Source organism: Serinus canaria, chromosome 1A, assembly GCF_022539315.1.
Source record: "Serinus canaria isolate serCan28SL12 chromosome 1A, serCan2020, whole genome shotgun sequence".
NCBI classification, from domain to species: domain Eukaryota; kingdom Metazoa; phylum Chordata; class Aves; order Passeriformes; family Fringillidae; genus Serinus; species Serinus canaria.
Genome location: NC_066314.1, coordinates 22,308,053 through 22,323,826, shown reverse-complemented (window position 1 = coordinate 22,323,826; position 15,774 = coordinate 22,308,053). Strand labels below are relative to the sequence as shown.

The following is a 15,774-nucleotide window of genomic DNA, read 5'->3' as shown; positions in this document are numbered from 1 at the left end:
TGTGGCAATGATCAACGTCACATGGTTACTTTTACCTTTTAATTCATTTAATTAGGATTAAAAACTACCACCACTATAAAATAAAGAACACATTATGAAAGAAATCCTATACCCTTACAAAAACCCCTACAGTTAGTAAGTTTATTGTATTTTAATACTTTCACTGTTTTGATGAAACAAAAATATGTACAAAGCCCTTTTAAGATATGTAAGAAAGATTACTAGAGAAATAATTATATGGTATGAAATTACATTAACCCATTTCTCTTACACACATGCCCATCACTAAGTAATTGTCTTAAAACTTGTCTCCATTGATTTCAACATTGAAATATTAGGATCTAAAAATAAAATATGCTTGACTATTCTGTTACTCTAACATGTTCAGACTTAAATGAGACTTTTCCCTGACAATATAGCTTTGAAAGAACTATCTTCACTCTTCATACAGGCCATCCTGTATCCAAAAGGAGAAAAGTCCAAATATCCAATTTCTCCAAAAGGAGAAAATATCCAAAAGGAGAAACAGTACTGCCCTCTTGCAACTGAGGAACACTTCTGTAACAGACATTCAGCTGGAAATATCAAATAAAGCAATAAAGCTTTCTCAAACCCTCTCAAATTTAAAAAAAATAATAATACAAGACCCTAGTACAGTTTAGCAACTTTTTATTCTGCAGTTAGAATATTTCTGTTAGAGAAAAGCAAAGGTTCCATAAATCTCAGCCAATTTCTTATGGTGCAAAATTCTTGTTTTGTGCAAAATCTGTGAGGTTTAGGTGTCACATACTTAAGCCTGCACAGATTCACAAGAAAAATTCAACTGAATGCACTCTATGAGAATCCAACACACAGTGCAGTGAAAAAACAGCAGGAGGGCAATTCTACTTGCATGGGACCCTGGATATTCCCAAGAGCTGAAGGTTTCTAGCTGTCCGATTTCTCCTACTGCAATTACGGTAGTCAAGTCTGGTAAACCTCTGATAAACCTCATTGCTCCTGCTCTCTTCAACTTAGAGTGCTTGGAATCCTGCTTATCCTCATGTTTGAAAACAGAGTCCAACTCTCCAAAGAGCTACAGCTACACTTTTAAGAAGCATACAGATACATGGCACTCTTGGATCTCCTGGATTTCAGTACTGCAAACAGTCTAAAAATTTTAACTCTAAACCTTTAAAATTTGTGTGAACTTGAGGGGCTTTTGTTGGAATGGCATTTTTTTGGTTGACTGTTTCTTTAATTATCCCCAAATTCCCTGACTTCCAGACGAAGAACATGGTGTTTGTCAAGGGAGACAGTCAAAGCCACATCACAGTTAAACTGTACACAAAGCCTTGTGCAGGAGAGACTACTACATTTCAGCTGCTGTCAGCTCAGTTATATACTCTCCAAATGAAGGAAAAAGATGGGTATTTGGAATTTATTTTTAAACTTGCTCACAACCAAATGCAACTGCAAAATTCCACACCCATGTAAGAGAAGACAAAGCTTCTGAACATAATCAGAATTAACTTTTGTCAGCTACAAGTGCTGTTACTTTACACACACAGTCTGCAGTGGAATAATGCAAAGTCTAGGTTAGGCAACTGTTGCTCAGCTAGGAGTCAAAACAGTAGCATACAGGTTTGTTTCAGAGTACTCAGACTCACGTCCCTATAATTATTACTACTGAAGAGTTTGAGTTATTTTTCCCTTCAGCAACTCCTCTACTAAATGAAGTGAATACTTGCAATTGAGACACTGCTTGTCTTTCAGTCACAGCGTAATGCAGTCTAGGCAATAAATTATTTCCTACTGCGTGCTTTGCAATTACAATTCCTCACTGATACCATGTAACTCAACAGGGTAATAAAAAAGAATCAGTATTTATCTAGTGCCTGTGGATTAAAACCTTTCTAACACTCCTGAAACAAAACAGAAGTTATGAAACATACCCAGACAAGGAGCAACAGATTTCTTTTCACTGTTCCACAGTATCCCAGCATTCCAACTATGATGAGGAAACAGCAGACTGCAATCATAACTGGGTGGACCACAGGAAAGTAAGTCAAAATGACAGCCTCCTCCACCCTAAAAACCAACCAGAACAATAATCAAAACAAGCACAATCACAAAAAAATGATAGAAAAAAATACAGCCATTAAAGAATAAAATGGTGATTAGCAGATGTATTCTTTCCAGCACCTTACACATTTCACAAAAATCTCTTCAACATGGTTTTAAAGTCAAATGCTGCACTCGGGTCCCAAAAACTGTATTGTACAAAACCTCTCTGGAGCAAAGGTAATCTTCCTGTCCTGCACTTGCACAGTATGCAGCACAGTGAGGCCCTGTTTTATCACCAGGGCTCATAAGCATTGCTGTAATAAAATTAATAAAGTTTCTAAATCTCCAGACTGAATAAAGTATTCAAAACTAAATATTACTATAATTTAATTACATATTGTCAACAGACCAAAAATTGATCCCTGTCAAAAGAAAAAGGCACATGACTGAAACCCTACCTTTCCCCTTTTTTTAATTTCAACTGATGCCCAAAACTTGGGCAAAAAATGCACCTTCCAATACATCAATGATTAGTTTAACTGAAAGATTTTCAATTCTACAAGTCCTAATTAAGAAGCTTACCACACAGAATGAACAACATCTACCCTAATCAGTAACCCACACAGATTAGAAGTTTAACTAAAGCTTTACCTTGTTTCTGCAGTTAAAGTGAGAACATTATTCAGGTAGTCTCTCAGCCAAGCAGAAACCCCTAATATGCTGATGGACATCAACTAAAAAGAAAACATTAAGTTATTTATCATGTGGTTTAATGCAAATTACAAGATCATTCATAATTTAAGTAGAGGATCAATCATGACTAACATCTTTCATGCATTCATTTATTTGAACAACATACTGTCCTCAAAACTGTACTTCTATATGCTTAGAACTGGTTTGTTGCCCAAGTATTATGGTGCCAGTGACAATAATCGTTTCCATGTAGTGATGCTACTGCTGGCTCCCCTCCCACCACTGCACAACATCCCATAGAAACAACAGGGAGTACTGACACTGCTGAAATCAGGGACTCTCCAGGGCTAACAAGTGATACACATCAGTCTGCATGAAACCATGAAGTCATACCCAGGTACATAGCTAGTGAAGAAAAACCTGGTACAACAGTCCTGACACACTGACACTCAAGAGAGGAGATTTATCTTGGGTTAAATTCAGAAGAATCTGATTCTCTTGCTCATTCTGACACAGTCACATCATGAATACTACATCTCAGTTTCCTGAACCATAAAAAGAAAATAAAACTAACTGCATTTCAATTATAAACCATATAAAGCATTTGGGTATCTAATGTGTCAGAAACTTCAGAGGCATAAAGCCTCTGTACTTTCACCAGGACTGCTGCCACAGCAACTAAATCCCCGAGACTGAGCTAGAATACCCCACCTAGAATTGCCACCACCTCAGCAGACATGGATTTCTGTCACTTGATGCCATCATACACTGCAGCACACCTGGAACTTACCAGAATAAGCTCTGCCCTCTGACTTTCTTGAGAAGCCAAACCTGAACAACACATTCAGAACCTGCTACGCTGTGACAGCACCAGCTCTGCCACTGCTGCAGCAGAGGGTTAGAGGACAAGGCACTCCTCACTCACTTTCACAGGGGTACCTAAGCCCAAACCACAGAAGATGCAGTACCTCAAAAGCACCACTGTCTTGCTGAGGGAGGGAGTCCTAAGCTTGCTGACTTTCCTGAATACTACTGTTTTCAGGAACTGCATAGGAGTATGACAGGCCACATCAGCATTATACCTTCAGTTTCTTAAACCAGTAAGAAGCACTAATCTCCCCTGCTGTCCTCAAAATCTAGCTTCTCACATGCCCTCATATTTCCCTGAAGGTGTTTTGAAGAACAAGTTAAGCGGTTCAAACCTAAAAGGAAAAGTCACTCGGTGTCCTTACTGGCTCCTTAGCCTGCAGCATGCCCACAGCAAACTACTTATGCCTTCAGGATTTCACAGAAGTCCCAGCAGCTATCCCAGAGCATCTTCCTGCTTTTTAGATCTGATGCACAAAGTACAGGCACTGCCCTGGTTGTGAGTGCTGCCTGCAGGAGCTGGGTGCTTGGCATGCTGCAAGCATACTCCTGGAAGCTAGTGCATGCTACATGTCTACTGTATTCACTCCTGTTCTTTATACTCTGTGGGATCTGTTTTGGCTGGTGAAACAGTAAAGAACATTTTCTATTGTCTTATTTGCAGGAAGCTGCAGGAACAAGGAAAACAAGATGACTGGAATCTCCTCCTAAATAAACTCCTCCCACCTATCGCCTAAGAAAGCATTAGGCAAACACACCACACAAGCAATCAAAAACAGTGGAGAGGTAAAGCAGACTACAAGCAGACAGCCTACTTTCTTGTGGTCAAAAGGCAATACAAAACATTTTTAACCCTCCACACCTCCCTGAAAGGCCTGTTGATACACAAAGTATTAGCTCACACATCCACTCTGTTCATGGTAAAATATTTAAGATATATTTAAGATGTAACTGGATTTGGTTACTTCATTTTCCAACAGAGGTGTTCAGAAGTGAGAAGTCCATCAAAACACTGCTCAGAAACTTTCAGTAAGAGCCAGATGGTCCTGCTAGAAGAGCAGTACTAGAAAAATGGTCACTTTCTAAATAATATTCCTCCTCACATACCAGACTGGTGGACTGCCTGCTCCTTGTTGTCCATTAGGCACTCTCAGGCTGCACCAATTTTCTTTCAGCCATCAGCAAGTGGCAACACATTGTACACAGCAGTGAGAGGTGGAGGATTTTGAGGAAGGCTATACTGCTCTTTCAGCAGAGGTAAGATCTGGCAGCATGCAGGTTACTCACAAAAGGGAGATCACTGAGCAAACGGGTAAAAGGCAGAGGGGAGAGAAAGGACTTCCTAGAGACCAAAAGTACTGAGCAGAGTCCTGTCACTAAGAGAATCCTTCAGTTGGCTAGAAGAAAAGGACTTGCATGCAAAGACAAATCAGGATGGACAAGAACTTTCATTTCTGTTCTGTCTGCCTAAATTGAGTTTTCTCTACCTAGACATGTATTTTTGCCCACATAAAATCCATGGAAAATCTAGGCAGATACATGACCAAGCTGAGGCCAACACATGGCCATGTGACTTCTACAGAAATGCTCAATGATCATATCAGGAAATGTGACTCCCTCTTCATTTATGAACAGCAACTGGAAGAAAAAGACTGCTTCCTTCAACCTAGGAAACACAACCATCACCAATAATTTAACTACATGAACACCATTTCAGTTCATAAGAACAAACTCTCTATGAAAGGCCTCTTGCATCATTCAGAAAGATTTCGGACATTTAGATTCTCCCAGGCTATTTTCATACAGTATGAATAATTAACAATTACTATTGTTTATTGCTGATGCAAATTACATGGAAGAACATTCCACCTATAAAGCCTGTGAAAGCCAGGCTACCACTCAACCACTCACCTACCCTGTGCCTGTCATGTTTTCACCCCATTAACTGCTTCAGGTGTTACTGACTTCTGCTACTCTTAAAATTCACAAGAGCTAGGTCAGCATGACTCTGAAAAAAGTGCAAGCATATTGCCTTACCTCGCTGCTAAACAGATGTTACACACAGATTATCTGTGCAACACTCTCCTGCCAATCAAATTCCTAGTGAGGCACCTTTGGGCACCATATTTTCAAGAAAGTCCAAAGTGAATTATTATTCTGAATGACCTGAAAGCCAGAGTGCTGTGACACACTTCATTCACAGGCATGAGAGGTAGTAACAGTGTCCAGCTGGGGTGGCAGAAAGTGAAGGCAAACACTCAAGAGGCTCCTCTTGAAAAAGAGAGGCCTGTAAAAGAGCAAACTGATAACTCAAAATAGCAATTCAGAAATAATTTCATTACAAAACGTGTATTTCACAGCACATAAGCCAGCAAGTGCTTGGTACCTCTTCACTAAGAGAAGGAAATGATGGGGAAAAAGTTGCATCCCCTCTGATCAGAAGTGAGCCTCAGGGCAGCAACACCCTGAGGGATGAAACATGCCTCTGCAACACCAGACTGTCCTGCATAATGACTGATGTTTATTTTAGTGACAAAAGACTATCAAGTACTAGCTCCCACCCATTAATCCACTTGCTCACCTGCTCCATAGCCACAAGGCAATCACAGCAAGAACACAACACACATGTCTGACCTCCACAGCCTCCTACTGACTCAATGTGCAGATGTGCTCCCTGTAAAAGCACTAAACATCCTCAAGTGCCAGATGACATCAAGAAAGCTCCAGGCACCCACCACTTCACACCACCTACAGCACATGCAGATCTTCAGCCAGCAGCACAGGAAGTCCATCAACACCAGCAGTACAACTGAGTCCGGGCACTCAGTAGGCAGAAACAATTAACAGCCTCCTCAAAAACCTTGGTGTACATCCAAACCCACCAGCAATTATCAGCAGGCACATGACTGCAATTCACTGCCAAGTGATTTTCAAGAAGTCATGGGCAAGAGCAAGGTCCTGATTACAGCTATTGCTGGTTCATTTCAAAGATGGTAAAACAGTGGCCCCAAAAAACTGGCAGTCCCCACTTCAGTCACTGCTTCGAAACAGATTCATATGTATAACACAGTTAAAATCTGTATTAAGTAATCAGATGACAAAACTACTAAGACAATTCTCACATTAGCAGTTACATCATTTCCCCAAAAAGTTCTCATTCAAGTTTCTCTGATGACAGCCAGTCTGCTGTGCTGTAAATATGATATGATAGTATGCAGTAAAATATGTTTATTTGTTGCAGCTGGCTGAAAAAGTTACTATGGCTTTAATTCTGAACTGTCACAGTATGTTGTATAGCCATCAACATGACACTGAGGGGTTCACAATGATGCCTACTGTAATGCTCTATTTTAAATATATTTTCACACTGATTGAATTTAGGTAATAAATCCTATTTTTATATATGAACAATATGTTCACAATCATATATTAAATTTTCAAATTAATTTCCAATGTAAAGTTTTTAAAGCTACTAAACTTTTCTCAGACAACTGTATTAAAATATCCAACAACAGACTTCAGCTATTAGGAGTGATCATTTCCAAGCATAGTTTAAATTGTCTTTGGAACTCTTACGTAAATTAGACATCAAAATTGAAATATAAAATAATTTGTAATTCATTAAGTATATCTTTTAAGCCATTATTTTGAAATTGCTACTCCCACTGTCTCTGAAGCCATACCTAAACTGGAAAATAAATCTGCATTTCCAATTAATAAATGAACACAGATTTCTGTATTTAAGGGATCAAGTCCAATTGATCCTGCTATATCCACACCTGTGTTCACACTCCCATCATTTTCTTACATTTGAACATTCTGGCACATTCATTTTACTTTTGCTCAAATTTCAGAACATTTTTAAAATAAGTCGGAGGAAAGATTTAAAGTATCTTCCATACCAAAAATCACACATGATCACTTTTATTCTAACAGATGGGGTAAACATCTTCAGGCGATGTCTGATATCCGTAATGAAATACTGACTAACAGCACTACAGAGCAACCTGCTTTGCATTAAAAGGTTTCTGGCTGCAAGGAAATGACTTCCAAGATATGACAACATTCATCAAAATTTGTCCCATAATTTTAGTTAAGAAAAAAAAAGGCAACAAAAAACCACCACAAGCAAACAAAACCCAAACCACAAACCTTGTGAAAATCTTCCTGTTAAAACTGATTTGGGTAATCTGAGCTATGACCTACCCTTACCAAGGGACAGAGGGGACATATCACTACAAGGTCATAAGCATTGCCATAACGCTTTTACAGGATTTTCACTATTGCGTTCAATATTCAGATCATTGAACAAACACAGATAACTCAGATCCATGGATAAACAGAGAGCTACAGTTTTTGGGACAGAGGGATATAAGGGTAGAGGAGGGGGAACAAGAGGCCTTGTTTTTCTGTATTACCTGGCAAAACCACTTAAATGTTTAGAGAAAGAACGATTGCCTATAAAAAATGGAAACCCCCATTTCATAAAAAAGCACCTTTGAGTCTATAGATATTCCAACATTTCATATAGCTAAGCTTCCTACAAGGTTAGGCCTTGGTCCCCTCCCACATCAGTAAACAGCTGAAGCACATTCATATTTGCACTTTGAATCTGGGTTTGCTTGCACAGCTGCAACAGTGAGTTAGCAACCTGCTCCACATTTGGCACGGCTGGAACTCGCACACTTTGCAGTAAGGCAACTGCTGGAGCACTGACAGGCTGCTAAGAGGTGACCCTCCCAGGGAACATGAGCCACTTTTTCAGCAGGTTCAAGGTGCCCAGAGGAAGCACAGCAGAAAGAACAAGAGCCCAAGCATGTAAACAAAACTGAGGTACAGTCCTACTGTGTGTCAACCTCTCAGCTGTGTAGAACAAGGGTACATTAAAAGCAAAGAATGATAAAGAAGTGCATATATTTCTTCAAGCACCCTCTCTACAACTACTCAGGCACTGCACTTCTTGTTAGGACATGACTTGTGCCACTTTTCCCTCAAAAGTAATCATCTCACACTCAAGATATCTTTTGCTTTGGGGAGGAACAGGCATGTGCTGCTCATCACAGGTAATCCAGAGCAATGCTCACAAGTCAAGTATCCCAATCCGTATCACAATCCACACATCACTACGATATGTCTTCACATATATACAATATATTCTTAATTTTGTTTCTTTAAGAGTTTGCTTCTATTCATGGACAGTGGTCAATCTCAGAGATGTAGGCAAATTATTTTTAAACTCAGCATATATATATATATATATATATATATATATATATATACACATACATACACATACACACACACACACTCTTAAAAAGAGCAAGTGTTTCCTATGATCCACAGGACTACACATTAGCTGTTAGTGGGTTTATACCTAACTTTTCTGTTTTATACATGAATACCCATGAGCACACAAAGATGATTGAAATGAACCTGCATTTTTATTTAAATCACGTAGTCCTATAAAAATTAAAATAATAATAGAGAATCTTCAGGGTACAGGAGTATACTGGGCACAGGGTACTGGAGATTGATGAATAATGGCATAGCTACCTTCTACAAAAGGAGATGTGAATTTAAAGAAAGAAACAATATAGAAGTACCGACATGCCAGATGGGCCCTTCCAGTTTGCTCCAGATTGTGGTCGACCAGTATAAACACACAGCTTGAAATTTTCCTTCCCCCTGAGCTATAGGCTCCAATCTTGCCAGCACAGGTTTGTGATTCATCCTCCAGGCTGACATAATGAGTTCCACAGAGTTAATAGTGAGTATTACCAAAAAAGTGTCTGTGGTTCATTTCTTTCTGAATGGCAATTAAAAAGCATATTAAAGCAGCTTCTAACATTTGAGTGGGGTCTGGGTTTGTTTTTTTGATTTCCATTAGCACATTAAGCCATTCTATTTCAGGACAGTTTTCCAGAAACTCATCCAGCAATTCACAGCTGATATGCCACTCAGGGTGAGCCATATCAGCTACAAAGATACTTGGAATAAAAATTTACATAGAGGTAGACACAAAGTTGACTTATTGCTGAACTCTACTTTGTTAGGACATAGTCTAGTAATGTAACGATATTGTATAAATATTACAGCCTAAAGAAACTCAAAAGTAAGAGATTTCTCAAATACCAGAATTAAAAACAGTTCTGTTCCTTTAAGACTCCTCCTATAGCTTTCTCTGTTGAAAGCATTCCTTTAAAAAGACAGCATATTCCCACAGAAGCCACAGTTATTTTCTTTATACAAAGAATGCTAAGAAAAGCAGGTTTAATTCCACATGTCTAAACTGCAGTCTCTAAAATCAGAGGATATTAGCCTAAACCACAGTTTACTGTGTTACAGGTACAGGCCAGGGAGTGTTAATTTCAATGGATATTATTTGCCACTTAAAACATTGCCCCAAAATTTTTATTCCAAGTATCTACAAATCCCACCAACAAGAGTGGAAGTCAAAACACAAGAGAAACAACCTCTCTGCAGAATCTGGTTTCACAGAAGGCAGGATAGACTGATTTTTTTTTTTTCATGTCACAATAGACTTCAAAAATAAAGCAAAAAAATAACAAGATTCAACACATGATTTGAAGTTGGATAAAACAGGAAATAAAATATCACTGCTTCCAACCACCCTTAGTTACTTCCTAGCACAACACTCATATTCATTTGTTCTGAGTTCTCAATTACTACACATAGGCAAAACTAGATTTAAGTGTGAAAAGTACTCATATGGAAAACGAACTGGAAACATGCTCCACTTTCATTTTATGTGGGGTTGTTTTAACTTTGTTCACAAACACAAGCTCAAGATAGATGCAAACAATTTCCACTATCTGCCAGAAGTGTTTATTGGCTGCAATCACACAAGTGAAATTAAATGGTACTGCTGAAGGAAACCTTAAACACTGCTCAACAGAAACAGCATATCCCTAGGCAAAAAAAGGTGAAAGAAAAGTGGCACCATCGCTGTCTTGGCTCAAACATCCACTGACACTATTAATCATCAGCTAAGAGATCCTTACCACCTGCGACACAGTCAACTGCAACTTACAACCTTGATTTGTCCGCAGCACTACAGTACAGTCATCCTCAATTAGAAGCGACACAGCAGCAGCTGCTCCTACCTCACATGATCACCAGGAACAAAAAAAAAAAGTTTTTAGTTCTCTCAAGACAGAAAGTCTAGACAGACTTTTTCATGCACTTCCTGCCATGTTATACTTCGTTTTTCTTCCAAAAAAATGAGAAAATTGATAAAATTATTGAGTTGCATTTACTATGACTATCTAGTTCATCTATTTCAACTATTAAAAACTTCTGTTAATAAAAATACACAGCTAAGCTGCAAGGGAAAGTAGAACAAATCTGTACATCTCAAAACTACAAATACTACTTTGCTTAATCCCCTACTACTGTAAGCAGCCAGGAGGCTGAATTTACCCTGTATTCAGCACCATTTGCCAGTTCCTGTTCTAGCACAACCCACAGGAGATACTTGCACTCCAGTATCTCCTGTGCTATGTCTGTGCCATTATTACAGGCTGACCACATTCTTTGACTGAAGGTCTGCCTAGTATAAATGCAAAGGTGGTTTGACTAGGAAAATGACCACAGCAAAATACAGAACAAAATGCAAAGCATGGCAAAGAGGGATTCTGTGAGGACAAGTCATACAGTGCTCAAAATGAATGAGGATACTCATTTTACACCCAGGACTGCTACTGAGCTGGGACAGCATCAGGAGCTTGCCAATCCAGTAAAGCCCCCACCAGAAGGAAAAACCTTGCAGTCTCATAAACTGCATAAAACATATATGAAAAGCCATCAAAACTTAATTTCTCCAAGTCCCAACACACACAGTATCTAGATATAACAAAGACCAGAACTGTCCCTAAGAACAGAAAAATAGGAAGCAGTAGGAACACGTGTTCCCTCAAGAACCACTAAGATAGGCTGCTTAGCTAAGCACTAAATCTTGACCACAAAACACCAAATCATGTCTTTGTGGAGATCTTCTCTTTTATTAGGCTGTCCAGAATTTAATATGCTGGAAATAGTAGTGTTACAGAACACAGAATCAAGTTGGATCCCTCAGTCTTGCAAATTATGCTAAGAAATGATACCCATTTTTTTATATATCTGAGGACTGCAGAAGAATTAAATTAAATTTTAACTGCAGGATTTAGTCTGAAGGATATTCTTTGTCCAGGGCACAGTCAAAAAAAACACAGCCAAAAAAAATTCGAAGACTGAGGATGTCCTGAAAATACAACTTCCACTGCTATGAAAGAGACATCCTGCAGTCAGATGCATGCTTCAGTTGACCCTGAAAAAGCTTCCAGAAGGGTATTATCAGGTCTATGACCAGTGCCAGTCACTTAACCAACAACAGTTAGAGCATTGATGATGATGAATTTATTTCCATCTTGTAAGAAGAAAGGCTTTCTGCAAGTTGCAGGTCCTGAAGTACCAATCCACTCACTTCCATAAAACCGGTGTTTTTCTGGAGCAGAAAAGGCAGTACATTTACTGGTCCATTATAAAACATGATGAGCCACTACAACAGAGCCTTGGCCTTTCAGCTAATTGCTGATGGATTATTTGCAGCTCAGCAGACTTTAGGTCAAAAGTGACAAAAAGCATTGTAACAACACTTCCTGCCTGCCTCCCTCTCATGCACACACAGGTACATCACAGCTCATCAGCTGAGCTCAGTAAAAACAGTTTCTTTCCAAACAGAGCATACAGCTGTACATTTACAAGCAATACTATGGAGAATCTATGAGGATAGCAGCAGAGTGACTAAAAAAGCTCTCTCACTCCTCTGCTTCCACAGGCACTGAAACCAACCAAACCAACCCCAGGCAGTGGTGTTTTGCAGCCACCATCTGCAGCTTCAGTTTTTCAGCAGTCTTCATGATCAGAATAGCCATTTGTGTCATCTTAAAGAGCTTCATATGCACTGTCTATCCTCACCAAGCAGGCAATGACAAATGCTGAAGTCCCATCACAGATACTGGGACAGCTGCACACAGGACACACTTTGAAGCTTACTTCAGATGTTCTCTTCTAAGAGCTACAGGCAGACCTTACCAGACAGTGTCCTGCACAGTTTTATTCAGGACTTCAAAGGCTTTATGACTCCAGCTTGAACAAAGCAATCCTTTCTGCACAAAAACTATTTTTCTGTTCCACATGCTGTTTAAAAGTTTTCTCTCTCATTTGAATTCTGATTTCCACTTAGTTTTCAGTCATCATGGGACTTTATCTCACTTCCAAAGCCCCTGCCACGGCCAGGGACACCTTTCACTAGAACAAATTAACCAAAGCTTCCAGGGATGAGGCAGACAAAATTTCTCTAGGCAACCTGTTTCAGTGACTCACTGCTACCACAGTAAGAATTTCTTCCTTTATAATATGTAATGTAAACCTACTCTCTTTTCAGTCTGAAGCCACTCCCCCTTGTCCTGTCACTACATGCTCTAGTAAACAGCCCTTCTCCATCTTCCTTGTAGGCTCCCTTCAGGTACTAGAGGGCCACAAACAGGTCACCTCAAAGCTTTCTCTCTTCCAGGCTGAAAATCCCAATCCTCTCTGCCTTTCCTCGCAGAAGAGCTGCTCCACCCCTCTAATGATCTTGGCGGCCCTCCTCAGGACCCACACCAACAGGTCAATGTCCTTTCTGAGTTGGGGATCCCAGAGCTGGATGCAAGTAGGAAAAAAATCAGATATAAACTAGGTTTGGTCCCCCCCTGCATCTTCAAGTCTAGAGCACCTCAGGAGCCAGTCCTTATGAGCGAGGTGTGAGCCCCAGGTGTGCACTGTCATTCCATTTGCACCCCTTACCATGCACAAATCTCATCTATTAGGGTGAAAGAGACTTCATTTGTTGCAAATGAGCGAGGACTCTGAAAATAACCATCTGGCTGTTTCTTCAAAGCTCCAAAAGTTTAAGGAACACGAGTTGATCACACCCACTTGTGCTGAGAGTGAGAAACCCTGCTGCTATAAATACAGCTTTGACTGAAATCCTCAAAACAAAAGACCTTGCCTGCCACTTAGGATCTGTCCCCTGAATGCACAAAAAAGACTCTGGGCTGACTATTCAAGTACCTTCGAGAGCTTGGAGTTCATTTTGGGTCACAGGATGCTCTGAAACTCACCCAGTCAAGAAGCAACCCGTGAATATTCCCCTCTTTACAAATTACAGGTACACCAAGTCCCACAAGTAACCCTAACTCGATTTTACTTCCTACTAGTTTCCAAAGGCATTCTTCCCCCCAGTAACATGTACTCCCCTGCGGGAGCTGCCTGGCATGGGGCCAAGGGCACCAGGGCAGCACCTCCGGCCCTGGCCCAGCGCGGACAGCTCGCGGCCGTGCCCGCCCTTATCCTCCGGGACGGCACCTGCCCGGCCCGGCCCGGTCCGGCGCACTCACCCAGAAGAGCAGGTTGAGGGCGTAGAGCAGGCAGCGCAGGCACTTCACCGAGTCCTCCCTGGCCATGGCGAGCCCCGGCGGGACACAGCCCCATCCTCTCACCACATCGTCCCTCCCGAGGCCGCGCCGCCGGCGCCCTGCAGGGGAAGAGGGGGAAAGGGCTGGGCGAGTCCGCCTTACAGAAGGATCAGCGCGCAGGTGGAGGCGGCTGAGCCGCGCCGAGCCCGGACCGGCCGCGCCCCGCCGAGACCCCCGGCAGCCTCCCTTCCCCTCCCGCCCCGCCCGGAGACAGCGAGGGGCGAGCTGTTCTCCTAAAAATAATAAATGCGCGGGCAGGGAGAAGCCGCGGGCTACCCCAGCGGCACAGCGAAGCTGAGCTGAGGGCAGCGGAGGCACGGCCCGGGGACACCAGCTCCCTCTCAGCTCAGGATGGACAGGCTGCCCTGGGGAGGCAGGGCGGCCGTGGGACAGCGGCCACTTACCGCCCGGACGCCTCCCGCACTCACTTGCTCTGGCGAGGACTCATGGGGCCAGGGCGCGGCAGCGCAGCGCGAAGCCGCGGCGCCCATGCCCTGCGGCGGGCTCGGGGGAAGGTCCGGTCCCGGCGAAGGTCCGGTCCGGCCCGGCCCAGCCCGGCCCCGCGGCTGCCCCGGCCCCTCCGCCCCGCCCGCAGCGCTCCGCCAGCCCGCGGCGCCCGCGCATGCGCCGCCGCCCGCCCGGTCCTAGCGCCGCCGGCAGCGCGGTCCGGGAGCGGACAGCCCCCGGCGGGGCTGGGCAGGGCTGTGGCCCTGTTCGGGGGCTGCCCGGGGCGGAGGCTGTGGCCCCTGTTCTCGGGCGGGCTGTGCCCCGGCGGGCTGGCAGGGTGGCCCGTTCGGCAGGTGTCCCCGCGGGGTGGCAGGGCTGTGGCCCCGGTTCTCGGGCAAGGCTGTTCCCCCGGCGGGGCTGGGCAGGCTGGCCCCTGTTCTCCGGCGGGGCTGTGCCCCCGGCGGGGCTGGACAGGGCTGTGGCCCCGGCTCCCGGGCAGGGCTGTGCCCCCGGCGGGGCTGGGCACGGCTGTGGCCCCGGCCCATGGCTCCCGGGCAGGGCTGTGCCGCTGCCACACACGCTTGTGCCCGGTACCCTCGTTGTGGCGGGGCTTCGGAGCTGGTGGCCTTTTTTCCTTCAGGGGAGATGTTAAGCGATGGGCTGACTGCAGTTGAATGACACGAAGCCCCCTCTCTTGTGACACGTTGGCCCAGGGTGGCACATGCCACACGAAACGCGTTTGCAGTGTTTCACAGGCATCTCACAAAGTTCCAGCGTCTGCGCCAGGAATTAAACTCTGCCAACATCAAACCCAAATCTGGTCATTTATAGCCCAGCACCCACTCCCTCTGCTAAACAGCAAATTTAGAAAAGCAACCATATTGGAGAGATATTATTCTAGAAACTGTCAAAATCTGTAGTTATTATTTAGGAAAAATGGCCATTAACTTGCCCTGTAATGTATGTGGAACTTAGGAATTACACAAATGAGCTGAAAAAAGTCATCCTTCTGAAATCCATTAGAGTGTGTGTGTGCATCTGGAGATCAGGGTAGGAATTCTGTAGAATCTCGGGATGGGTTGGGACCTTACAGCTCAGCTAGTTCCAGCCTCTCTTAACCTTGCAGTTCATCTAGTTCCAACACCCTCTGAAAGGTGTTCTGCTCCCCTGCAGCAAACACCTTTCACCAGGTTGCTCAGAGCTC

The 15,774-nt window shown here is 43.0% G+C and overlaps 1 protein-coding gene across 3 annotated transcripts in view; it reads right to left on the bottom strand.

Annotated features, from left to right (window-relative positions):
- The window catches only part of TSPAN12 (tetraspanin 12), a 40,953-nt gene extending 26,253 nt beyond the window's left edge, over positions 1–14,700 (bottom strand). For 2 of the 3 annotated variants that reach the window (XM_009086778.4, XM_050986841.1), the window contains exons 1-4: positions 14,528–14,688; positions 14,046–14,182; positions 2,698–2,780; positions 1,935–2,070 (exon numbers count right to left, since the gene is read on the bottom strand). In XM_009086778.4, the coding sequence (XP_009085026.1) occupies positions 1,935–2,070; positions 2,698–2,780; positions 14,046–14,111 (285 nt within the window). In that variant the 5' untranslated portion in view covers positions 14,112–14,182; positions 14,528–14,688. Of the gene's footprint in view, positions 1–1,934; positions 2,071–2,697; positions 2,781–14,045; positions 14,183–14,527 lie in introns of all 3 variants that reach the window. The other variant, XM_030238091.2, reaches the window with a different exon arrangement.
- Positions 14,701–15,774: the final 1,074 nt, after the last annotated feature.